At 36.2% G+C, this 27,307-nt stretch overlaps 1 protein-coding gene across 31 annotated transcripts in view; it reads right to left on the bottom strand.

The window, feature by feature from the left end:
• Nucleotides 1–22,997, bottom strand: part of LOC108681051 (tropomyosin) — a 53,152-nt gene extending 30,155 nt beyond the window's left edge. For 8 of the 31 annotated variants that reach the window (XM_047881773.1, XM_018170157.2, XM_018170135.2 and 5 more), the window contains exons 1-3: nucleotides 22,914–22,997; nucleotides 12,753–12,921; nucleotides 10,257–10,382 (exon numbers count right to left, since the gene is read on the bottom strand). In XM_047881773.1, coding sequence (XP_047737729.1) covers nucleotides 10,257–10,382; nucleotides 12,753–12,866 — 240 coding nt within the window. In that variant the 5' untranslated portion in view covers nucleotides 12,867–12,921; nucleotides 22,914–22,997. Of the gene's footprint in view, nucleotides 1–1,701; nucleotides 1,922–6,545; nucleotides 7,453–10,031; nucleotides 10,158–10,256; nucleotides 10,383–10,551; nucleotides 10,678–12,752; nucleotides 12,922–22,913 lie in introns of those variants that run through there. The other 23 variants (XM_018170195.2, XM_018170166.2, XM_047881772.1 and 20 more) reach the window with 13 other exon arrangements.
• Nucleotides 22,998–27,307: the final 4,310 nt, after the last annotated feature.

Here is a 27,307-nt window from a genome sequence, read left to right as displayed (position 1 = left end):
AGCGTAATCGGCGTGTACGGTTCGATATCCAGATAGGAGATAAACAAACGGATTCATGGCGACGCGCTTTCACGCCAGTTTCTGAGCAGCGTTCTTTCATTGCATGGCCATGGAGTGAAAAACAATACTGTTCAGGTACATCGATATCATAAATTAATGCGGTAAAAAATTAGCGGGGTGATACAAATTGAAAAATAAAGGTTACAACGCGATTTTTATATCTATTAATGCGATCATTTTTCATAATGACCGCGCTTCTAGTGTGAAATACGTCACAGATTCTACCCACTAATTATCTTACACTGACGAACGAGTTACTCGATTCCTTATCATATTCGCAACTAAGAAGCCATTAAACGGCTGGCCTTCAACCACAAAATTTATATCGATTTCCAAAGCCATGATGCAAAGATGCTTGATATGAGAGGTGTGTTCTCCCGCGCAATAATATATTTATATCAATAATCCGAAAAGCGCTTCCTCTGCTAACTTGTGCAAGACGAAGCTTGTAACATAAATTTTTAGAACATTAGCAGTGGAAATAGCTTACGGCAACATCGTAATTGGCTTGACACAGCAGAGAAGCTACTGGCTTTTTTTCTTCGCTGACGAAAATTGCGTTAAAGTAGGCAAAAAAAAAGTCAGGAGGCTCATGATGAGAATTATGCAGAAACAGCGTAGCATTAGGAGAAGATTAAAATATGGTTAAAAAAGCGGTTATATAAGAAACGGTAACACTGCGTTCCGCTAACTGAAGAAGTAACTTCTTGAATGTCGGTGCATTTAACCACAAATTTGAAAGGAAAAAAAATTCTTGAAACCTGGGGACAAGCTGGGTTAAGAGTAACTACGGCAAATAAACTAGTTTCTGTACTTACTGTCGTAACCCGGATGTTTCTCAAAAGGATGTTCATTTTTTCCTCTGTTATTAACTTTCAGAAAATAACCATTCTATATAGTAGAAGGTATTTTGCAAACATAGCTAGTTTTCATAAGAAATTTTCGACGTCAAATAACAAGTCTTGATACTATGCATAAATTCAGAACGAAATTAATTGCGCTTGAATCGAATGTCTCACAAAATGAAGGAATGGACAGCCGCAATCAAGAAAAGAAAAACCAATCTGTCAAAGCAAAGTAGATGAGCATATTTTTTCGATAAAAAACACTTATAATTCAGTGTGAAACTAAATTATGTGTAGCTAGCAGCTATAGCATGAGAGCAAGTAGAGATGCAAGAGCTCGCATTGGCCCAGACTGCGGTTCAACACCGTGGGCTACACTTGACAGCAGACACCGGCGACGAACGTTACGGTTAGGGCGCGGCTCTTATACCAACGATTTTCACAACACAACTCCTTGTTTTAGCAGTAAACTTACTCAGGCGCTCGAGTTTGTTACTTGGGATGCGTTGAAGAATGAAGTAATGATAAAATAAAGGGGCACATGATAACAATGAGGAGAAAGTAGTGATGCAAGCGATGGATGAGGTAGTGATGGTGGTGAGGTGTCGGCATCAAATGAACACACCCACAATCATGAGAAGCTTTGCGTCGTTTTTATTAGCAGTAAATTAAAGCATATTTAAATTTTAAATGTATTTCCTTGCTCTAAAGCTACTCATATCGGCCTTATGATGAATAAATTGACACATTCTGTCATGAATCACTTTTCAGCCTACGATTTTGTTACGCTGCTTACCGTTTCACGACGAGCAACTTCCAGTTGTAATTTATGAGCAAGCTCTTCGTTCTCGTCTCTAACTCGCTCTAAATCCTCTTTGGATTGGCGCATCTTCTTCTTGAGCACCTCCATGAGGTCTGTGCCTTTCCCGATAGTAGTCATACTGGAATGTGTTGTTGTCAAAGAGGCTTATCACAGACACTGCTTTGCCACCGACTCTCACAGACTAACTGAAGTCGGCTCGACTCCGGACCCACGATACTCCACCACTGGCCGCTCCAACAACCAACAAACTAACGAACACGAATGGTGCAAATCAGCTGCACCACAAACTAGCACTAATGTTTCTTTTTAGGCTTCATAACTTGAAACTGATCAGCAGAAATTTATAATCACATAACAGAACTAACGATTGCATTTCCCAGGAAGTATTAGCAACTTAGTAAGCAAATATCCCTTGCAGTTCCAACATCACCTGTTCGAGAGAGCAAGGTCACATCAACGGCGACTTGCGACAGCAAACTCGACACCATTATATCAACACTAGACCCTTCAACAATACCACATTGGCACACTCAAGCACACATTATACATTTTTCAATCTCATGCAAACTTAGAATTTCTTGATACCCTTCTATCCTGATGACAACTTGAATGAAAATGAAATTTTGAATCATGAAACGAAAACCATCATCTACAGAATAACCCATGTCCCAGTTCAAATCCAGTTACGTCAAGAATACCAAATAATTTTAAACAAAACAAGAACTATGCTTGAAACTCAATCTACAGCCAGCCATGTTGACTATTTTTGCATTGCAATTACTAATTAGACCCGTAGGATGTGTCGAGAGGGAACAGCTGAATCGGAGGTCAAGGTTGTGGGTGCGAGCAAGAGGCCTGCGGGGCGATGTCAAGTTTAAATCCGCCGCACGTGAACCGAAGCGTGCGTTTTTAAACTCACTTTGTGCTTTTGTCTTCCGTGAAATTTAAAATTTTTATATCTGCCGCAGTTATGCTATCAATCGCCCATCAATTAAAGTAATATGCACCGAATTAAAACGCGCAAAAAAGAACTGTTGTTTCGTTCAACCAGTTAGAAGGAATGCGCTTTAATGAGTAGATGAAAGTCTTCCTTGGATAGGTACTCTTGCACAGGAGATTAATACTCCAGTTATTCTATCGAACAAATTATTAACAGCTTGCCATTTTACTTTGAGCGCCATATATTACGGTACCTCTCCAAATCACATACAATGATCTCTGCAGCTGTTTAATACGTAATAGCTACTGTAAAATCTAATTAAAAATTCGTAGATTGAGTAACCAATTAGCATCAGAATTTCAGAGCACTCAAGCTCTGAAATCATAATCATAAGACTTGATACCAGAACTTACGACGCTAAAACTTTAGCGTCTCGCAACAATTGCTGAGAAACCAACTTCATGTCTTTAAATTTGTGTAAATTGGGTGACGTTGTTCCGACATGTGTTGGCTAGAGACGCATGCATAATCTTCAGTATTCACAGAGCTAAATCCCAATTCGCATGTTGTAAGGCCTTCATCGATGAAAGAAATTATGCTAAACCTTGAAGTAACTAACATTGATCGAGAATTCGGGCTCCTAGTGAAATGGACGAACAAATTAAGTAATTATAGTGAATCCAAACGCAGAGAAAGCAAAGCAGATAATTAATCAAGAAACCATTTCAGTGGCGACGTGGGGGAAGCAGGCAGAATGTGACGCATGCCTTCGACGTAATCAAACATGAGTCATTTCCCCTTAGCTAATCTTGCAATCTCACGATACTGGTCGATGTAAAAAACGAGCTGTGTCCGTATGTAAAGGTAGAAGATCGTTGAGTATTTTACACCCAGTGCAACATAAAATGATTTAAGACGGTTTCGGAAGATGCTTCTGAAAGATGCACTTTGATTGTTTTGGAAGATGCTTTTGAAAGATGCACTTTGATCGTTTCGGAAGGTGCTTTTGAAAGATGCACTTTTCGAAAGATGCACTTTGAAATCATCTTAGATGCTTTACATTATTTGCTGTAGCTAGGACGTTAGGTTCGTTTCTCGTGTTGGTTGAATACTTGCATAACGATACCTACCAATAAAAACACGATTTAAAAGTCGTTCAAAAAAATCAGCTGCTAGTCCCGAAAATACATGAAAAGTGATCATTTCAATTCATGACGAAAGCGTCGCAGATTTCGAAAACACCAACGTTACATTGTAGCCCATTTAATTTCAAGTGATTTGATATCAAATGTAATTAAAGAACAAAAATAGACCGTCACAGAATCTAAAAAAGGAAATAATGAACTAATGCAGTTCTAGGATAATTTTATAGCCTTTTTATCAATGAATACAGAAATTAATTATTAAAAGCCAGTCTCTTCCGCCGGAATTAAGCTGCGCACGCGTCATTTCACCGACAAAATCAGTGCTTCAAAATAACAAAAAACAAGTAAACAGTAATTAATTAGCAGTGATAAGAGATACTGTCATACCGAGAAACCTTAAAAAGTTTCTTTGTCCAACTTAAGGAAGATAATAGCTTTTTCCGATGAGGCCTGTCTGCTAAGGCCATTTAATTAATTGGAGCGGAGAAATTAGTCTCTCTTCACATCTAATAATATATAATCATTTTGAATATAATCATTGAAACCTACAATAGTTCAATGGCCGTGACAACTCCAATGCAATTGGCAGCTCTAACTAAAAGCTTCTTAGTCTGAATTGCTCGACTTGTTCATCAAGTGCTCGACTTATTGGTGACACTGAAAATGCTTTAAATTTCCGATAAGACTTCCTTTACCTCAAAAACAACAATGAGAAAATATCAAGATAACATGAGAAATTGGGGTGTCTATTTTACCATGAAGAAAGAATTCATGATTGTCGTAATAACTGCATTTATCAAATTCCCGATAAACTATTTCGCACCAAGATAATTAACTACTTTGCTTAATTCACAGTCCACGTATTTAAATGTAGGATTCAGCCAGAGATGCGAAAGAGAAAATGAAAAATCTGGTGAGAAGCACTGTCTTTCTCCCTGCTGCCTAAACATCTCTTGCACTCTTAATAATGAATAGGTCATATCGTAGTCCAAATAAGGACACGCTTTCTGCTCATAGCACTGATACGCCCTTTTGTTGTGCCACACTGGATCAAGTTGAGCCACACAAGAGCAAAACGTACGTCGCTATTTAGACAACGTCTCATTCGTCCTCTGAGTGTACGTCAGAGCATCAGCTCCTAGCAACACGACCGGGCAGAATTGGTGGCAATGAAGCCCTCGTACACTCAACGTCTAAGCTGAGCTCACCCTCTACATATTCAGGTGCGATATATGCTCTAAGGAGGCCTTCTATTGAGGAATAAATATCAAATTGTACTGTTTTTCTTCAGAACCCGCGATACCTATGATAGGATGAGGAATTCGCTGTTATGCATCACACCTTTTGAAGAAAAATATAACTCAGTACCGGTACTCTTTGCAGAGAGTGACAGAGCGCATTTTCTCGTCGACGAAAACTTGAGGACACGGACAGACGGACAGACAGACAGACAGACAGACAGACGGACGGACGGACGGACATGGCGAGCACAATAGTGCATTTTTTCCATAAATGAGAAAATGCGCTAAAAAGTTTTTTTTTTGTGTTGTTACTGCTCGACGGCCTATAGTAAAATTATCGTCTCCATTAAGGAGGTTTGTCAAGAAGTTTGTTGATGTCTCACATTGAGGTAAACTAATTTCTCGAGCATGAAACGACCAAAAAGCGCGATTTTTTTCTTTGGTTTACAGACATTTAAAGTTCCTATCCGAATTGTGCGCAAACGGTCCCCAGAAAAAAATATATATCCAAGCTTCCATACGCGACGAAGGAATTCGATTTTATTTCAGTTCGTTGCCGTGGACTCGAACGCAAGAAATAGTCTGCTGTCAAGATTGTTGAAACTTCGAAAATGATCACAATGCACGAAAACTAAAACATCTACGAAAATAAAATACCTAAATAAAAAAAATAAAATACGAAAATAAAAAAAAATTTGTTCGCTCAAAAATTATATGGAGCTCATTATTTGTAAACTTAACGAATCAAGTGTCATTGTATCGCATCCGCTTAATAATGACAGCAGTTGGCATATGCGGGTTAAGTGGAAGATGCATTATTTAATGAGAACAAATTTACTGGTACTACGAAAATATTTTTTATCCACGTACTACCGCAAGCAAGTCCTTTCGCGGGATTCGGTAATGCAGAATTTACGATGTAAATTGTATGTAAAATGCTCATTTTTTAGAATTTCAAATTAAACCGAATTTACGACATAAAAATTATGTTTGAAATAATTAATAACCTATAGTTTTCATTAAAAAGTTACATACAAAGATTATATATGAGTGGAGTCAATGTATTTATTGAACTCAACGCATTATTGCACATACAAGCACGTCGGCATCAGCATCAAGAACGGTTCATGCCGACGCAGTTGCCAGCTAGTCAATTTGTTGACTTGACCAAAGGAATGCGTCTGAGGCTGAGTTGGCGGTGTTAGAGGTGTAGACAACAAGGAAATGATTGTCAACTGCTTTCCATTCAACAATGGTTCATGCATCAGAAAAATTACAAATGTAATGATTTGGATAGTGTAGGTATATGATTCTTGCCCTGTAAATTTTGCTACCGATATGATTTGGGCAGATTGTTTGGAATATTCTGCTAGCACTGCTGATGCCCGGATTAATTCATCCGATTTGATTATAGGAACGAAGAAATATTAAAATTATCTGAAAATAATAGGAACCATTAAAATGATGCTCTTGCTTACTTATAATACTGACCCGTCTTAACTGCACGTTCATGATGTTGTGCAGTTCATTCTTAATAACACTGAATTTCATCATAGTGTTAGAGCTGAATATAGACCGACCGAAGGCGAGGCCTGGATAATCAGAACACCTCCTTTTGTACCGAGCTGCAACTACTTCCGTAGCCACACTTTGGCATCGTAATTTTGAGAGTTCCTCAATTTCCTTGTCATTTTCTAATGTCTTTTCAACGTCAGTAGCTTCCAACTGTTCACCACCATTGCCTTCACTTTCAATAGTTCTTGAGTCACCACCGTGATTAATTTCTTCTACTTCGTTATTATTTTCAGAGTCAGCTGATATCACAGGCACGTTTGTGAGCTCCTCGTCACCACCGTGCGTATCACTCGGCGCTTGCCGCGTTCTTATATTAAGCCAATTTTCTTGGTTCCCATGGCCACTTCTTTCTAGTATTTGTTCTCTTCCGATAGGAGAAACATTTACAGCGTTCTCACCTACATTATTATTAACATTGTCACTATTTATGACGCTAAAACCATTGCACAATTCAGCGGACGTGTCGGAGGAGATACTGTCCATGTTTCTCACAACACTGTTTACAGCCGACGCAAGCGCCCTAAATTCACCTGGTGGCCATCGCACGACCTAGAACCGCACTGGGCGCGCTCTATTCAAGTCTGTGCCATCGTCCAGTGAGGGATAGCGGTAGATGTGCGTCGCGCCTGTTGAAAAGAACATCTGTCCCACTCTTCGATTTTATTACTTTTTAAGAAAACAGGTAATACTTGCGTGCAATTCTAGTTGATTTCGAAGTAATGATACGTTCATTTATCGTCAAATCGAGATATTTGTCGCATCTAACCTAGGTTTGGTGCTCTGTTGCCGGGCCACAGAGCAGCCTATAGTCTCGTGTTCGGTTTCGTTCAGTGCACTGAGGGCATGCGAGCTGAAGAAGCAGAAGCATGGCTTGGCAAGGTGAGCCATAAATGGCCAGAGCACTGCCAACCCCTGCCAACGCCTTGCGCCTTCTATTAATACTTAGTGCTTCAGGACTGAGGAGTGTCGTGCTCGCTCTTCCCTTCAGAAACCGTTAACTGCATCATGCGTGTGCAAACGTTACTTCAAGTGCGCGTGACAGAAAAACTATTTGTGTGACCAAGGCGCCTAGAGAAAGAGCTTGCGAGAAAATCAGTCACTCTTCGGTCACGGATCATAATTTGACTTTCCAGAAAACAGAAATTTTTTAATTTAATTTTTTAGTTTTCTTCATGTTATTGGTTACACGAACATTTCCATTATATATTTCCTTAGTTTAAGCGAAAATTCTTGAACGCGATTGAGAAATTGTGTTTGTATTTTTTTTCTCTTCCAGTATATTAGTTATTATGAATGGCGATAAGGAAGTTAGGTGAGACAACTGTGAATGGAGCTAAAACTACACATATCAATGAAGAAATTGCCATATTTCTTCCAAACACTCGCATTAATTCCTTAGAACCTGGGCCGGGCTGGTCTGTCACGAATTATACGTTCTAGCAATGCCAGATCACGAAAATTACAATCGGATTTTGTCATCCTAATAACTTCATTTGTAAACCATGAAATCATGCTGTGATGACGCTGCCTCTAAGTTTCCAAATTACCTGACATGCTTTAAAACAAACTATAGAGATACTTTCAACGAGTTTCTTGAGAATTTCGCACACAAGAAAAAATTATACGAACGAAAGTACTCGTATATTACTAAAATTCACTAATTACGTAGTATCTTAGAAGCTTATCTTCGATGGGCCTCTTTCTGCAAGAAAATAATCAGGAAAATTCCCGTTGGGTTCTCTGCTAGTTAAATAATTCTGTACTAATTTATCTTAATATCAATCCCCCCAGCAGTCATCTAAGTTGCCTTATCTACAATTGAACGCAACATCCTTTCTTCAAACTAAGTTATCTAAGTTACTTAACTAATTTTCTAAATTTTCAAATTCTTTCTACAAAAGTTATCTAACTTAATTAATTTCTAAATTTCCAAACTCTGTCTGCAACTGCTGTCATATAGGCTCGTAGTTATCCCATTAGTACTCACCAACTGCGCGATGTGTCGGGTTGTCTTAACTTGCCTGATCCCAGACTTGGTCATAGAATCTTATTGATGTTCGTCGGTGTCCCAATTATTTGTATTTTGACGTTGGAAATTTGGTTGCCGTGTGACTTCTTTTACCATTTTCTTCGTCTTTCAAAAGCCTTTCAGAAGATGTTAGAACAAAATTATATATTCCTTTTCTGTCGTAGGGATCCGTCTGCTGCTGACGACAATTTAATTGTTCATTTGGTTTCCACATCACTGAGAAATACCTCCATTTTTATTCATTCGAGTATTTCATTTAATTAAAAAGAAGTTATTGGAGACACCTTCTGAACGCATGCAGTCTCTTTGGACGAACTCATTATCATTGCAGCGGTACGCAACAAAAGCTCCTGCTAGTTAAGTAAAAAATATTAAAATTAATGATATGGATGAATGGAATGGAAGATGCGCAAAATTATGAAATAATGAGAGTGTACTGATCTCCACAACAAAGTGGACTTATATTATTATGGAAATTAGTCTTATATACGCCTAACTGCTTGAATGAAATGAAGGTATCACTGCAATTAAAAATTATTCCTAAAATAGACGATACCAGCACAAAAACCGGATGAAACAAATTGGCAAGTTTCTTAAATATTAGATAAACAATGTTAAATGAACACTCAGAATTTAACGATAATTATTGTAAGCTTGGATGAGAAAATAAGGAGAGGAGAACTTGGGTGAATTTTCATTCATATTTGAACCAATTTTTTCTAATTTTCCAATGAAGACCAAATTCTAATTATTCACGCATGATAAATATCTCACATACTATTCTTCAATTATTTCATCGCAGGCTATTATTTCGTTCTTAACATAAGCTATGAACATAGACAGATCGTAACCAAAAATTATTTAAAATTAAATCAATGAATGTGAAGCAATTGTTAATAACTGAAGAAGTCAAAAGGTGAACTGAATATCTACATTTATTGTCGAATATACAATAAATTAATTATTTATTACAAACAAAAATAACTTAGTGAACAAAGGTACAAGAAGCATATCAATTTGGCTTTGGAAGATGTAAATGATTGGAAATTCAATTTTTTAAAGTTATTTTCTTTTGTAGTATTATTTATCAGAAATAGTCCCGTTGAGATTTGCAGACTTAAATTCATCTCATATAGTTGATTTCAATTTTTTTAGCGAAAATTTGTCGGTATTTTGCCATAGACAATTTCTCATGGTCATCGTGAAGTACTCGGGTGGGAGAGTATCGCAGTTATTATTGGCAGGAGGGCTCATGTAAAGTTTGGGCTGGTATGATCAAGCAGGATCGATCACTGTGTGATTGCATGGTTGGTATATAGGTCCATCTCACCAGGGTAATACAAGCGAGCAATTTCTGGGATTGCTCGACTTACGTTCTGGAGAGCTTTGTTATTTTCCTCGAGCTGTGTGTTAGCCTTGAGGAGGGACTCCTGAACGACATCAATGTCGTTCTCAAGTTGCTGCATCTTCTTCTGAAGATTGTGAACCTCTTCCTCAGCCTATGGTAAGCCATCGCAAAGCAAAAGAGAAACCGAAAGTAAATAAACGAACATAAAGGCCTGCTGCGCAGGCGACCGAAATAATTTCGGTCTACTCACGTTGGCGAGAGCCTTATCTTTCTCGTCAAGCTTTGTGCTGGCTTGCGCGAGCTGCTGCTGGACCAAATCCAGCTCGTTATCAATTTGCTGCATCTTCTTCTGCAGGTTACGTACATCCTCCTCAGCCTTCACTCGTACGCGAAAGAAAAAGTCGAAAGGTCAGGAGCTGCGTTAAGTTGAAAGCTAGCGTGGCGGCTGTTAATTCACCGGACGTTGTTGGTACGAATTGCTTGGGTCTCCGCTGCAAGAAAAATTAACGCGCGAATGGCGGTACTCACCGACTACCACGACTTACGTTAGACAAGGCCTTGTCTTTCTCCTCTAAATGGTTGTTAGCGGCTAAGAGAGCCTCTTGTGTCTGATCGAGGTCGTTCTCGAGCTGCTGCATCTTCTTCTGCAACTTGTTGACCTCATCCTCGGCCTACAGAGCCGACCAGTGGGTAGCATGGAGAGTGTTAGTGATGCAAGGTACGAGCAACTCAAAATAATAATTGTTTAGGAAGCTTTTACTTTGGGAATATTACTCTTGAATTAATTTGAAAAGTTTTAATTAATACATGATGTTTTAATTATTGCACATCATGATCATTATATGGTGTGTAATTATGTTTTTTGAGGTCATGTCTATAATTTTCTTCTGATGATCATGAATGCAGCGGAGAAAGACAATAGTATCATTGTTATCGCTAATTACCGTACGAGGTATCGTTCTAAGCAGATTCCTCTGGTTAAAAATACCAATTATGGTTTAAAGTATATTGTGATTATTCTTCAATTTGTGTCATTAAATTAAATTATTATTTTCCTGTTGTCAATTTGCTGTTTAAAGTCAATCTCCTATATATTATTATTCACCTGTGTTCCATAAGTAAAAGCTCCCAAAAAATAAACAGAATATATTCTAAGTATACTTGACAACAAAAATAGGTTTTCATTCCCTAACAGTTTGAAAAGGAATCAAATGACAAAGCAATGCGCTCAGAGACGCTATTCTATCAGTTGAGAAAGTAATTTTTTTATATTCACCTCTGTGTCATGTCTAACTTTTAATGAAATGCACAGAAAAAGCCAAATTGCATTAGTTTTTAGCTTACAAAGTAAAATAATTAACATAGAAAGACATGATAACAAAGAAAAAAAAGTTTTCTCAAACAAAAAGTGCAAAAATAAAAGCATAAAAAGCAAACTTAAATTCAAGGTTTTGAATGGTGCTTGAGTGAACTGACCTAAGAATCTATGAAAGTATTCCCATTCGTACGAGCATAATATAGTGTTTAATCTTGAACGGCTATCAATTAAACAGTAAAACTCTGTTATTTATCGATCGATTTTTCTTACTTTTTTGCCGAGTTATTCCAAAACGGCAACTGTTCAAAATAAACTCAAGTGTGTATGGAAGTACTTTCGTTTAGGTCAGACCACATCTTGCTGCGTACGTTAGGATTAACGCTTACTCACCTTTGCTTGTAGTCCCAATCATGCATCGACACCGATAACCTACTTAGGACTTGGTTCGTGGCATTAAACTGTAAAGGCATCCATCCACCTGTCTCTCTTACCATATCATCATAATTAAGTCGGTGTTATCACTGTCGGAATATAGTGCGAGATGCGATCCGAACTTTTGTAAAGAAAATAAACATCTTCCGTTACGTCATCCAAGATTTCAAAGATAGAAACCCTTATAAGACTATTATTTATTTCATAAATCTGTGGAATATTCTGAGTGAAGAAATTTTTTAATTCAACGCTGTCATCTAAGAGTTCGAAATTCAACTTAGAAATGCTCAGCTATCTCCGAAATCAAATTATCAAAAGCAAAATCGCTGCATGTGTGGGTAAAAAAAACTTACCAAAATGAAGGCTAACTTTTCTACTTAAAAGTAGTTTCTATCAGTAGAACATGCAACCCCTTTAATCTAGACTAGAACTCGAATCACGTAATGATGTAAGTTTTTCTAGCTACATAGTACATGCCTGCACAAAAAACTGATAAACACGAATACAAGAGCCTACGGGACATTGGAATAAACACGTGCATGAAACGCTACTAGACAATCCAAGAAAAAATTGAATATACGCTCGACAGAAATTGCACTATAAGTCAGAAAAATAAATCGAACTAAATCTAGCTATACAGATCTTTAAGTATTGTTCAAATTATTTCAAACCAATATTAAAAACTGTTTCACAATATCAGATAAACATTGACAATGAATTTGCACCTTTCGAAGATCATAGTCAGAGCATCGAAAATCAATCAAGATTGTTTGACGATAAGCTTATTTATTAATCTTTTATATTAGCTGCTGTGACAGCAGACATCAGCCCATTAATTATCCGGTGAAAAAATCAACTGAGCCATTATTAATTCATCAACATATTTATCTTGGTCGCCAATACTCAGCGTATAATTTCTCAAGGCACAAATCATATCTTCCACAATTCTTAGCTATGCGAGGACCAAATGTCCACTCTATGAGGGAACGAGTTTACCTTCTCAGCCCTAATGTTGGCCTCCTTGTTCTGCTGTTCAAGGGTATCTGCCTTGTCCATGGCATTGTCCTTCTCCAGCTTCATCGCCTGCATCTTCTTCTTGATGGCGTCCATTGCGGCGGTTTTTGGTCTTACGAGTCCTTACTCCAACAAAAGTGAGCTGAGAATGCTGCACAAAACAACAATAAGAACATACATGAGAGCTACAGTCATAAGATTTTCTATCGTTAAGTTTATTGAGTCATTGTAGTCAGTGATTCAGTTCCGCGGTAACGTCAATGTTCAATAAACCACATGGACCGTGGATGCCTCGCAAATCTCTTACACGTCTCTCATACTGTTAAAATCATAAATTTATTTCTGCATGGAATAAAATATTTTCTGTAACTGAAGCAAATAAGTACAATAAGCAAAAAAAAAAGACCGTAGTTAAACGATGTTTGAAATTTTCGTCCTAGCAGTTGAATTCTCCGTAAATATTTACGTGCACGGGAGCGTTTTGAGATTGGAAAAATTCTAGAATTTCTCTGATTTGCAAAATATAATTTATCATCAAAAATTACAAACTCCAGCATAATAATTGTCCGGAGAGTTGATGAGAATTATATTTTGAAGATAAGATTGTACAGTAAAGCAAAGGCAACGTTTTCCACTTCTAGATGTAAGTTTTCACTAGACCCTAAGGAAAGTTTGTTTTACTTGATTCAAGTGACCTCATATCAACATATAACTGACCGGGTCGCAGCCTTCACTTAATCGGAATGCAACAGCAGCATAAGAAATGACCTACAACTCGTGGCTCCCCTCTACTCCTGCCTCGGTTCATTAAGCAGACATAATCAACAGTTGAAGGTCTTCGGTGTCAAAGCAGACAATATTCGTAGTAAGATCACTTGACTGCTTAGATAGCAAATTCAATAAAACGTTAAAAGCAAAGATAATAGTCAGAAAATTTACTATTTTTTATAAGAGAAAACATTTCGATTGGCCTGTCACTTTGTGCTTATTTGTTCTTTCTTTTGTCCATTTAGGTTTTCCTTTCAATATGAATTTTAGTTTTCTAATTGATTCTACTGTCTTAAATGATTTTTAACTGACGGTGGAGCTGGACTCTGAAACTTTTCTCGTATAAAGAAATCGTAAATTTCCTGGATATTTTCTTTGCTTTTAAATTCCTTACAGACAATATGCATCAGGGAGTCGCCTTTCAGTTGTCAAAACAACGGTAAAACTGTGAAACATTTAATTTTTCAAAATTTACTGATGGTTCTATGAAGACGGATTATAAGCTCGAACTTCATGTTTAGCGTATCATACCATCTACTGTATGCCAAAAGTTTAGGATCCACATATAAACATTTTAGATAAGGTAAGGTCATCGTAGCTTTATTTCTATAAGCAATTTCTTGTTACTAAAGTAGATGAAAATTAGAGTGCATTTGTACATTTCCTAGACTTTTATTCCCTCGATGTAAAGATGACTATTGACCTTTTGCATAAGTGCCTGCATTTTGTTATCTGAAATCATCGATACAATAAAAGTTTACTCTTTAAAGTGATTAAGGAAAAATCTTTCCGTTGTACATATGTAATATATAAATATAAATGAATTCAATTTGCACCTTGATATCTTGCTAATACATTAACAAGGTTAGAAAGATCGAAATGCTTAATTTAAAACTGTGTTAACTTTTTCGCATTCATTATGATTATTTAAACCCAAGTATTCCACGGGGTAATCGAGAATTTTGAACAATTTATATCATGTTTGACACGTTGTGTTCTGCTTTTATAGCTTCTAAAAATGTGTTAGCCCATTTACCGATTCGAATTGTTGCACTTGTATTCAGCCTCTTATCCGGTGCGATGAATCTACACTATCAACACAAGCACCAGTTGAATTTCACTCATAACTGCACCCAGTGTACTGGTCACTGGCCTGTCTCCAGTCCAGGAATGAGGCATCGTACCTTCTTTAGATATTAGATTCAGCCAAGCATAACCTGCCTCATGACACTCTGGTTCTAAACGCCAGTTGATGCTTCCTGGCATTTAAATTCACAATGATAAAATTATAAACGTTTTTTCATCTGCAGTAAACTTCATTTTTCATGTTAGCTTAATCAATTTTGTTCTATTTATTTCATTCGTCTCCAGTAACTATATATTATTTCCACCTTGTCACTTGCCAGCTCGTGCTTTCACATTTAACGATCTAAATATATCATTTTGATTTATACCTGAATCTGCCGGTTATTGATTCGTACTTGCCACTCTCGTTAATTGAACCTTTTCTTTTCAGTTGTCGCATTCATAAAATATAAATTATTTCTAACGTAACTACTACCACCCGCCCTTGCTCCCTACTACCGAAAGTCACCTGCTGAATCAAGAGCGCCCAGTTTATAATTGGAATATTTTACTTCAACAATTATCTTCAGCGTAATGATGCGCGACGAACCTTAGCGTCCGTCGCCCGCTTCACAAGTTAACAGACGACCTGCCACTGTAGACTAAAAAATATAACTCAGTACTCACTGCAGTGAGTTACAAAGAGCACATTTTCTCGTCGACGAAAACTTGAAGTCACGGACGGACGGACAGACAGACAGACAGACGGACGTGTCGAGCACAATAGTGCATTTTTTCCCTAAATGAGAAAATGCGCTAAAAACTAGACGAGTTCCCCCATTATGGGTGAAAATCAACGCGAATAAAGTGAGGTTTAGTATATTTTCAAATATCATGAATACTTTACATTCTAACGATGAGTCAAATTTCAGTATACATGCTTTAAGTAAACAAGTAGCATGACCTTGAATAATTTCAGACGATTTGGCAACCAATCCAGTTCACAATTTCTGGAACATCGCATTGTTGTACAAATTATGTTCATTGACGCAAATGATGCTCGGATGTTTCTTTGATTGCTGAGTGTTAAATTATTTTTTAATTCATTCATATTAAGATTGTTATTAATTTGTCCCTAAACCTAAAAAGACCCCTACGATTTAAATAATATACTAGCATTATGATGACATGACAAGTTGTACTACTAACTTGATGGTCATATTACCCGGAGCTAGTCGGCTAGTTAACCTTCGTATGTGAACAACACATCTGTTCTAAGGCTATCAGGCTACCACATATCCTGGGTCACTAGGAAGTTAAACGAGCATTTTTCAAGCATGTTTTCTATTTATCAACATTGTAGGTGCCTGTGATGATTTTCTAGGCCGGGAAATATCTAGCGAATGATTGAGTCTTGTGCAACATTCATCGAGCAAGCAACAGTCATGCATGCATGGATGCTTTTCTCTCCCAAACGTTCTGATTATAATTGCAACGGTCAAAAGACACTTTTTTGTTTAAGCTTGTAAATGATTCCATTTAATTTAGTTGCGAGCATTGATAAGACTGCTAGATCAACCAGGGGAATTTTTGACTTATAATTCGACGATGCTCACTCTTTCGTTTATTAGTAGATCACCAAAATTTTGTTCAATTAAATTTTGTTCACCATAACCACGTTCATTGCTGCAGCTCACATCGCATTCAGTAATTTGTGTTGCTATGTCAATGAGAGGGGAAAATTAAAATAAATATAATACATTTTCAAGTGGAAACGTGAAAAATCAAAACAAAGCATTTCAAAGTCCCTACATTACAAGAATTCAAGCACTTCCATAGTCACATGCAATCATTATGGAATGGAAGGATATTAATTACAAATTCATTGCTGATAATATAATGTCTGCAGAAAAGCGGGATATTCCTCATATGCCGCTGATTGTGTCATTACACTTGAAATTTTCTCTCGGTTTTGAGATAACAAACTGAGCTAGCAAGAAATTGGACTCTAGCGAGTTGGAAGCTCATGATAGGAGTAATGATCAATAAATTTTTTTTAATCTTTTTCATGCAATAATAATAATAAAGATTATTTAAATCCCAAACAAAAAACTCCCTACTCTGCTATTCCATTTCAGTTTAGCGGATATCTTCCGGGTTTCCCAACTTTGCATAAAAATGGCCAGGTAAATTTTCTGGAAGGTACGTAATTTCAGACGAAGATTTCTTTGATCATTAGATCGTACATCGCTCTGCGACTCATCTCGCGCGCTGCGCAACAAGGCAACCAGAAAACCACACCGTTAATCGGAATTGACTTGGACTTGTTTTAGTGACTCAAGTTTATTCACAAGCAGTTTGTTCACGCTTGGGACTGATCCTGCAAATCTTAATTGAACTTATCAAAAATTTGAAAGTTGAACGTCTGACGCTTTCGCCATTCTGTAAAGTAGTGAATTCTGCATTACACAACAATTTCCAAATTAATAGAATTTTGATAAATCTTTAACAGACGAATTTCAATAGATAAACATATTAGGAAATAACAAATTTAAAATCGGAAAAGTCTGTCTGTTGTATCAGCGGAAATTTTACCAAATACTTGCATTTAAGTAAATTACTGAGTTTGATATTTACGCTCTTGCAAAGTTTCGTTACTAAAATTTAATAAAGCTTCGACGACGGACAACAGAAATTGACAAACAACATTTAAATGATAAAATTATAAACTGACTTTATTCAGACTCTAGAAATAGGGTTCAGATTGACTCATTATTTTCGCTCCTTGATCATCACTATCATATAGAATATAGATCAAAATATCACAATGGAAATTATTCGAAATTATAATTATTCGAATTATAAACTATTCAAAATGCTTGGGCAATACTAGCATTCCAGCAAATGTAAGTGAAAACTAGAAAATATATTTTAATTTTCCCTCGTTATTTTATTTTATTTTTTCATTTTATTTCTCAGTGAATCTGTCGATCAAAGCATTTATTACAAAACACATAATATAATTAATACAATAATGTTTTAATTTGGTAGATCAGTTTGAGGCCATTTAAGAAGGTCAGTTATTCTAGGCAGTATTTATCAACGAATGAGGCTTCTTCAAAACTCAACAAGAAATTAATTGATTAACGTAACTCATTTGCAAATCAAGCACGACAGTAACTGAAGTCGAACTCGGTGGCCAGTCTAGGCAGAAAGTAAGAATGTTCCAAACAATATGTGAGCTCTTCTTGAGCCTAAAAATCTTATTTTAGCGAGAAAATTTAACGATTCTATCTATACAGTATGTGACTATGAGTGCTTCGATGGTTTGCGAAATCAAACTTACAATTTCTTCACTTTAGATGTAAATTCTTGAATAGCAAGCAACTTGGCGCATTTCGTACAAGATGGATACAAGAAAATTTCAACCGTGGTAACTACCTCTGAAAAATTTGTATTAAGAAGATGACAAGAAAATGCCCTAATAATAGTTCATGTTAATATATATTCGTAATAGCATGCCAAAGACCAAGTCATACCAATCATTTGTGTTAGAGACTTTCATAAGTGTGTGGGAAGTTTCACATGCTTATCATTAAATTATCCCTGCCATTTTAAACTGATAATAATGGCTTATAAAATATGAAAAAATCTGAAAAAATATCTGAAAAACTGATAAAAGAATTCATTTAATTAATACCAGATCAAAATTATTCAAACTAAATTTGCGTGCGAGCTGCGTTAATTAATTATAATTACATTTCTACTTGGTTGACTGCTCGGCAGTGCGACGTCCTTCTCATCGGCTATCAATGAGCACGCGGAAGAGCGTTCTACGGCGCGCCAGCTGTTTTGCTGAGGTCGTCATTCCACACTTTAACCATTCAATCAAATAAGAGAGCTTTTAAAAATGTTAATTGCATATCATGTATTCTTCCGCTGCGCGTTATACTCGTTGACTAAGAAATAACTCTAACCTAAATCGTTGCGTGGAATTTTATGCCAGGAAAGTTGACTTGTCGTTAGTCAAATGGATTACAAAGCAATGCGGGCCGTTAATTTTTATCATGGGTTGTCACAGTGCTACGTATTTATAGTTAAGAACTCATAAATAAATTTTTGTTCCTTTAATCTGTACTTTTTATGCATCTATATGAATTACTTACACCTTTTTTTACTTCCATGAATCGAGTTTTCTGTCGCCTAATTTTTTTAATCATATTTTAATGTCTAAACTGAAGGCAACACGGGTAAAATACGTTAAATTTTTTAATTCTCGGGTTGAATGAATTCTTGCGTCCTATTTTAGATAAATTTCTATTAAATATAATATCCGAAACAAAATACATGTAATTGTATTGTATCTAACATCTTACCTGCTTTAACGAGAAAATCATATTTGCAATCATGTTATCAGCTGCATTGATGAATGTTTTCTTTATGATAAATGTTATCTCTGTGATGAATGTTATCGTTATGATGAAGGTTCTATTTATGATGAATGTTATCTTTATGATGAATTTTATCTTTATGATGAATGTTATCTCTATGATGATTGTTATCTCAATGATGAATGTTATCTTCATGATGAATGTTATCTTTATTATTAATTATATTCATGTCATTAAATCATATAAAATGAGTAGAGTTTTAAGTTCTAGCTTTGAAAATATATAGAAATAATTTAATGAAATTTAATTTTTTATTACTGCACCTGGTTTAATCATACCCACTATTAAATTTCGTTTATAAAGTGTGGTTCGCTTTTTGAAATGTTTGTGAATGGCTTTTCCAAAAATTCGCGTTCTGTGGAAGCGTCTGTCCATTTAACCTAGGTACTTGAAGAGATCCTGATAATTATAGACGGTATATAGTCGATGCAATGCCGCAAGTTCAGCTTTCAATTTTGCAACGCAAATGATAAGTTTACGCGAGTCGGCGAGTATTGTTCGATATATTTTTCAACAGTCTCTTTTGACGATCGCAAACCTGAAGACTTTGAGGGTTCGTTGATGAATTGAGAGCGTGGCCTTAATTTATTGATAAACACAAGGGCTGAGGTGAACGCTGCATCAGCGTTCAATGTTTATGGTCCTTCTTTGAGCAACAATGCAGCCCTTGTACCGCTACAGCTGTTGCTCCTGATGCTGCCGTTGCAGATGTTTCTATATACGCTAAGTCTGCTTCATTATCGTTGCTACTTTGGCCAAAATTTAGTCTTGTTTCATCGAGCGATTCCGTTGCTACTTTCATGTGCTTATGCTCACTCTAAAAACATTTTTCGTTGATATTACAGGCGTCGTTTCAGTTTTTTTGCCATATGTGTGCGACTGTAGCTTAGTTCACTTGCACTGCTTCTAATCATACAGTAAAAACGGCATATCAGTGCTACGTCCGCCTCAAATTGCCCGTGCCGAGGGTAAAAAAGTTTTCCACTATTGGTCATGCGGTCATATTGCTAACTTTTTTACCGTCCTGAGGGTAAAAAATTTTTCCAAAAATATTGCCCATTCAAGTGATATGGTTTGCTTGTTGATTCCCGGGGAAAATATCTATAACATGTTGTTGAATGAAGTAATAATTTGCATTATTCTTGGAGCATGAAAAATGTCACCGACTAAAATTTAAATGAAATGAAAAACTTCGTTGGTTAGTAGTTCAAAGGTTTATATGATTTTTTTTTTCAAAAATATAGACCTTGAATTTATTGGCTTCAATCAAACACTAAAGCGTATACTTGCATCTTAAGAAAATTTCGTAGAGTCGTTTGGGTGAATTTATTTTAGCGCTCCTGAGACAAATAATAATTTTTCATGGTTTGTAAGCTTAATAATGCGAAACCTACAAATACGATGCTGATTATATGAACCAATCGAGCTTCGCTGCAGTTGAGGTGAATTTTTCCTCGCCTGCCCAGCACCAATTTCTGTTTTGCGTTAAGGGAAAATTTTTGGAACGAAAAAAAATTATCATAGTGGTAGTACGATAACATTAAAAAAATGTGACTGAATTTACAGTTACATTTTTATTTGTACGTTTCAACTGATGACTAAACTAGAATATCATTAAAATATTAGCGATTTTTTGGACGGGTAATGCATAGCTTGATTCGCAAATCTTACTGTCCTAGTTTATAGAGAAAACTTGTGAAAGAATTCGCTGCGTTTTTTTTATTTCTCTCTTCTGTTTATTATTGACCACCTAAATCTTTTTATCGCGTTTTTTTGCTGTAGTAAGTGGGACTTAGCACTTAGCATTGCACTTTACAACTCTCAGCAAAAGTCGCGTGTGAAAATAAATGTGATAATAGATTTACGGCCTACTTTGTTTGCTGATTTGGAAAGCTAATTTCAGTAATCATATCCAGAAATCTTCATTTACCGATAACTCATACCAGAACTGAAATTTTGACTCGGAATTTGTTGAAATTGTGAAATTTTCCGCAGCCCCATTTTTAAATTTAAATGCATATACTGTATTGGCATAAGACTGCGCGAGATGGAGACAGGACATTCCTCTGAACCTGCAGCGGAATGAACCATGACTCACAAGTTGCAGACGGAAGAGCGCCTCTGCCGCCTGTCTTGAAAACTCGCCAAATTCTCGGTCTATTTCAGGGCTGCCGCGACCGTCTTTCCCAGCCCACTATATATGCTGCACCGGAGTGCGCTCCTGGCGCTACACCTCGATCAGATCGGATCGTCGAGTGATCATATTTGATGATGTGTTAGCATATTCAACACTCTTACACGTCCAATACAATTTTAAAGGCTAAAAATTATTTGGAAATGCACTTATCATCTGAATTACCATTGCCCTTGGATGAAAATTGGTTGTTCGGTGGGTGTAGAAGCCATATGGTTTGGAAGAACAAGCATTCGATTAATTTAACATCATTGACCAAGTTCTTTGTACTTTCTTTCATTTTTTGCCAGTTTATTTGTCAAAATTTTTCATTTTGCAAATTTTATTACGGAAAAATTACACAGAGGATTCACGAATTTGTTTGATCAGCTCGCTTACTCATTCTGATGTCATGGTGTGCATTCTTAATATTCAACCTAAAGTGGAAAATTCTGTATTGAATGCAGAGTAATAAAAAGTTAAAATTATGAAAACGTTTTCATGTAATAATTCAGCTTTATAAAGAAAAATATTTTCTAGAAAATACATGGGACTGCAGTACATTCTACTTTAATTTTTTATACGTCTCTTCTATTTTAAATAAATAGTATTATTACTGGCTCTCTAAACGCTCGAACACGTTCAGTATCTCGTTTTTAATTTTAATTAATTCGTTTACGGGGTTCAAAGTTTATCACAATTTCTGGTGAATTCTTTCCACTATGTTCATGCATCCCGTAAGAAGTGTAAGAAAAAATACACTTTATATCAAAGAAGTCGAAAGTTCTGTAACCTCATGATGCGATACAACCAAAAAATAATATTTTAAATGAAACATTTCATTATCCCTGATACCTTTTAGTAGTTCCAATTGATCTGAGAATATAGAATTGCCACTCAAAGTTCGGTGACATCGGCAATTTATTGACTGATCGAGCTCAAGCCCAATATTGGTAATATTACGAAATAAAAAGAGAGATTGCAATCAATTAAAACTTTTACAAATTTCATAATTATAGGGCCTCGTTACCTCACGTTTGATAAGGTTAGAGACAAGCGTTGAAATTCTTGGGAGACACCTCAGCTGATATTATTGAAAATTTCGTGTAAATTTTATTCAATTATGAAAGTATGAAATGAACTTAAATAATTTAATTTTCATTTATCTCTCGTTCAGATTGAAATGGTTTACTTCCAGCTAACAAGGTTCGATTTGTTCGGTGCAATTATCTACGGCAAATTTTCGGCGAACGCGTGATTGGATCAAATTATTCATATTAACCAATTGAACTAAGAATTGACGAATTATTATTTGAACTAAAAATTCCTATGATTCCTATGGGATTTTATGAGAACCTAGTCTTGAGATTTATGACGAGGTTATCCACGGGTCCAGTGGCTTAAACATTATATACGTTACGAAAATTTGGAGGAAGTGAAGTAGATGTCTCCTCGCAGAAACTTATTACCATCCCAGCCAATTCACCCTAAACACAGAAAATCAAACTAATTGGCCAGAATTGGATTTTCATCACTGCATTTCACAGTTCCGTAAATGGATGCTATTTCCCGCTCTCGTGGCACGCCCAATTTGTTCACTGAGCTAGATCCGTGAGTCGGAAAAGATCATCAGCCACATGATAGCGTGAACAACCGCCTGAACGGTGAAGGCTGCGTGGTGCGTACCTCTAAGAGTGAGCTGTCTTGAGGAGAGCCGGGAGGAGACTGCTACGTACGGTTCGCCTGAGGGCTTAACTTAGCTCAAGGTACACCTCCATGCCAACCTCTGCCACCGACCGCTCAAAGTAACACGCGGCTCGTAGCCAAAGATCGACTTACTTTGCCCCAAACGGGCACCAGTTTTCTTGTGCCCTCACTTTCTGCACTATTGCTATATAAATGCTGCAAGCTTCCGAGCATCCTCGGAGAGTTTGACTATTGCATTGTCTTCAAAAGTCCTTGTAGCTTCATTAAGAAGTAATAATTATGCTAATTTATCTTCTAATGCCATGTTTCTACTGACCCAGTATATTTATGTCTTCTAGACTACGGTATTTTCAAGGGTCATTGTCTTGCGAATAGTTTTCGAGATTCCTTAGAATTAAGCTGAAATTTTTTTGTTTTATTAAAAAAATGGGATGGCCGTAATATTCGGAGAATGGCAGTTGATGTGCACTGAGTTTACTAGCAGGCATTAGCTTATGAAAGCTACAGTTCATAATAATGTTGAGGCAACTGAAATTATCAAGATAATATTTCAACATTCAGTTGATTGCTATTCCATTATCCTGTTTCTTTTTTTCTGATAACGACTACTCAAGTATTAGAATCATTTGTTTGCTTAAATCGCAAGTTAACCAGGAATTTAAAGCAAAGACAATACCACAAAAATTCACCATATCTTTATAAGAGAAAACGTTTCGGAGTCCAGCTCCACCGTATGTTCATAACACAAAATTCAGTTCAGAAGAAGTTCAGTCCTAGAAACACAAATATCTTGCTAAATATCTTCCGGATGTAAATCTTCATGTGTTGCTAGTTAACAATTTTATAATCGGCCCGTTTTTTCAGGTATAAGGATACCCTACCTGTTCTTATGCGATCGTCACTAGTTTACAGATAAAGTTGTGCGCAGTGCGCATCAGAGTACGTCGGTATGACGTCACGCAATTTCTATACTAGGCTGGCTGAGCATAAGGGCAGGAGTTATAGAACGAGGAACCTACTTGCACATCCACCTCATTCTGTTGTACGTGTTCATGCCGAGTAGTGCAACACCTCTGCATCTAATAGTGATTTTAAAATTCTAGCTTCCACATCCGGTGTTACTGATCTACGAATTTGAGAATCCCTGCATATATTCAAACAGCAGCATAGTCTGAATGCCGCTTTTAGCTCATTTCCTCTTGAAATAATAAATAGATAGGCCGTTCACTAGCGTTAATTTCACGTCTTATTTAATTTTTTATCGTTTTAAAACCTGACAGTGCATTTTACTTTACTAATTGATTGCATTAGTGTTTCTAGGACTGAACTTCTTCTGAACTGAATTTTGTGTTATGAACTGACTATGGAGCTTTACTCCGAAACGTTTTCTTTTATAAAGATATGGTGAATTTTTGTGGTATTGTCTTTGCTTTTAAATTCCCGACCACCCAAGGTATCGTAACAACTGAAATATTAGGTTTGAATGAAGCACCTTGCTGCAAAAAAATGTCTAGTTGCAACGAAAATAATTAATATAAACAAATAAATAGCATTACGCAATCATCCTCAAATCATTTATCCCAGCATTGATCGTATGCACAATTAAATCCTTCATACTATCATCCCGAATCCCATCTCCAGTTGATAATTTCAAACTAATGCACGTTTATACAGAATGTCTCGTTCCAACTAACATGTTAAGCGTGAAACTCCCAATTAGCCTCCACTCCAGTTTAAGATTATGAGTAAATTTAATTAATTGGTAATACATAAAATGTAACTACCATATAAAGATAAAAATTCCAAAGACATGCTCCGTCCTACCCCTTTCATGTTTCCAAATGCTTCATGATTCTCCCATTAATATTAACAATCAACCTTGATACTTTTGATCTTCTAAAAGAATGATACTATCGTGTATACGCCAATACATTGACAACGCCAAGGTTCAACTAACACGTACCAACAAATACACGAACGTTGACAAATGTATATAAGATAAAGTTTAAAGTTGAAATAATAATAACAAAAGTTTATATGATTAAATCTGCAAGGTTTCGATTCAAAATAGCTAGCAAATTACACTGATCCTTTTTAAAAAAATAAATAGTGAAGTATGATGAATAGTTGAATATTATCCTGGTATATATTGTTACCTAATAGTTTACTTGTCATAAACATATATATAATTAGTCAGAAGTTGTTCTTTAATGCAACAAATGCATTTAATATATTTTATAAACTGTTTTTAGATTCATATGATTTAATTGATAAAGAAATAACGCTGTTTTGGATATTCGTGTTTAAAAAGGCCAGGCTATGAAGAACGCGACAGGCGGGCATGAGATCGAGGCCGCGGCTGCGGCAGCTAACACAGTTGGCAAGCGCTCAGACTGGCACAACTCAGCGCCTCTCATAGGCGCCTACAATTCAGATCTTTATGTAGTTTATGAAAAATTAAATAAATACAGCAATAAATTTAATACGGTGGTGGTTGTTTTTCATGCAGCGGCATGCAAAAACAACGACCACCGAATGGGTATCCGTATGGGGTAATCCCATGCAGCGAGCATGGGATTACTCAAGTATCTCTACGAACTGTTAAACTAAAATATGCATTAGTTACAGAATGCCATCACATTTTAGAAAACTGCCGAAATATTATTCTATTATCAAATATTTTCAATAAATAATTGATGAAAACTTCACATCCTTTATTATTTAATTCCTCATTCATTTGCAACAGTCGCAGCTTCAGCGAGTTAGCCCCCTCAGTAACAGTTCATTCCTCTTATTCGCTTACTCCCCTTTTGAGACGGGAAATTGCTTTCACGGCACAAGAAAATCCATTTCACAAAATCAGAAATGTTATTAATATGCTGAGCGGCTTATATTCCTATTATCCTAAGGTTCGGATTGAGTTCAATTAGGCTACTAAGGTCTCAAGGAAACAATTTGAACTTTACGACTCCGTTCAGTGAAATTGAGCAGTATTCCGATATATTCACATTCAGCTATTTGAAATTCATATCTGATTTGTCTTCACACGAAAAAACACTGCACCAATTTTTTCTTAGCAATTTAAACTGGGTTAATTAATGAATCTATCTGGTATTTGAATCCTGTTCTCTTTATCCGTAGATTTATTCGACCGGGTATAGCTCGGGATTTTAACCTTATCTGGAGGCTAATAACGATATTTAAAGTGCACATTGATTTAACATTATGCAACAAAAAATTATTTTTCAGGCTAATGCAGAATTCTTCATTTTTAATTGAGGAGTTAGGCTTTAATAATTGAATAGGGATTAAAAATTATCTGCCATAGTTCAACGTCAGAGTTCAACATTAATTATTATATATTAAATTAAATAAATTCTTCCACCTCTTACCACAGTTATGTCAAATATATATATATATATTATATATATTTATATATAATGACATATATATAACAACATGTTTTCGAGGCTTCGGGCTCTAAAGCAAATTTCGACTAAGAAAAATAACAAGCGAAGTGAGTGAATAGTTCAAATTTGGATTTGGAAGAGGAGTGCTGGCGATTAAAAAGTGGTCCGACGACCAAAAAATGAGTGTGTAAATTACACATAATGTTTTTATCGAGTTCTTAATTCAGCAAATTTCCCCAAAAAATGAAGAAGGGGAGGAGCGTAAATTGATGTCTGTGAGGTTCCGTTTTGTGTACGAGCTGAAAACAAAGTAAACTCCGCACTGAAATAGATCGCGTGAACAGCGCCCAGGTCTTCTTTCCGCGGTTTTGTTTGTGCTGTGGAAACGCACTGGTGTTCCTAGCCTAAGTTAACATTTCCTTTCATAAATTTTAGCTTAATATTGCACATTCTATGGTCCCTGTTTTCGCTAGAATATAGAATAGCAATGACGCGGATCTCTGTTGATTTCTATCATTTTTAAATGTTTCGTGTTGTATGTAATGTAAGGCATGTAATGTGTTTTATCAACTCCCATTCATTTTCAAGACAAATTTTGCTTGCTTCTTGCGTGATTTGAACTTTCAATGAATCAATAACCTCTCGCTCTAAAGATAATGAATGTTATAATTAGGGTTATAGAAGCTAAAAATCACGATAATATTTTTATTTGTCATATAAATATAAGAAATAACAACCAAATATTGGGTATTAAAGAACTTTGAGAACTTAATTAATAATTTAGTGTGTGGGAAAAATTCCAAATATCTGTGAAACTTGGCAATCGTTGCCGATTCCGCACTTTTACCCCGACTTCAACAAGGTTGAGCCTCCGTTCTGCTTCGGTGACAGGCTAAATTCATGACTAATCAAACGTTCTGAAAGTACTTTTTTCTGTAGTTGAAAGTACTTTTTTCTGTTGTG

Source organism: Hyalella azteca, unplaced genomic scaffold (genome assembly GCF_000764305.2).
Source record: "Hyalella azteca isolate HAZT.00-mixed unplaced genomic scaffold, Hazt_2.0.2 contig8816, whole genome shotgun sequence".
Lineage (NCBI taxonomy): Eukaryota > Metazoa > Arthropoda > Malacostraca > Amphipoda > Hyalellidae > Hyalella > Hyalella azteca.
The sequence above is the reverse complement of the archived record's forward strand: the minus strand, read 5'-3'. Positions and strand labels throughout refer to the sequence as shown.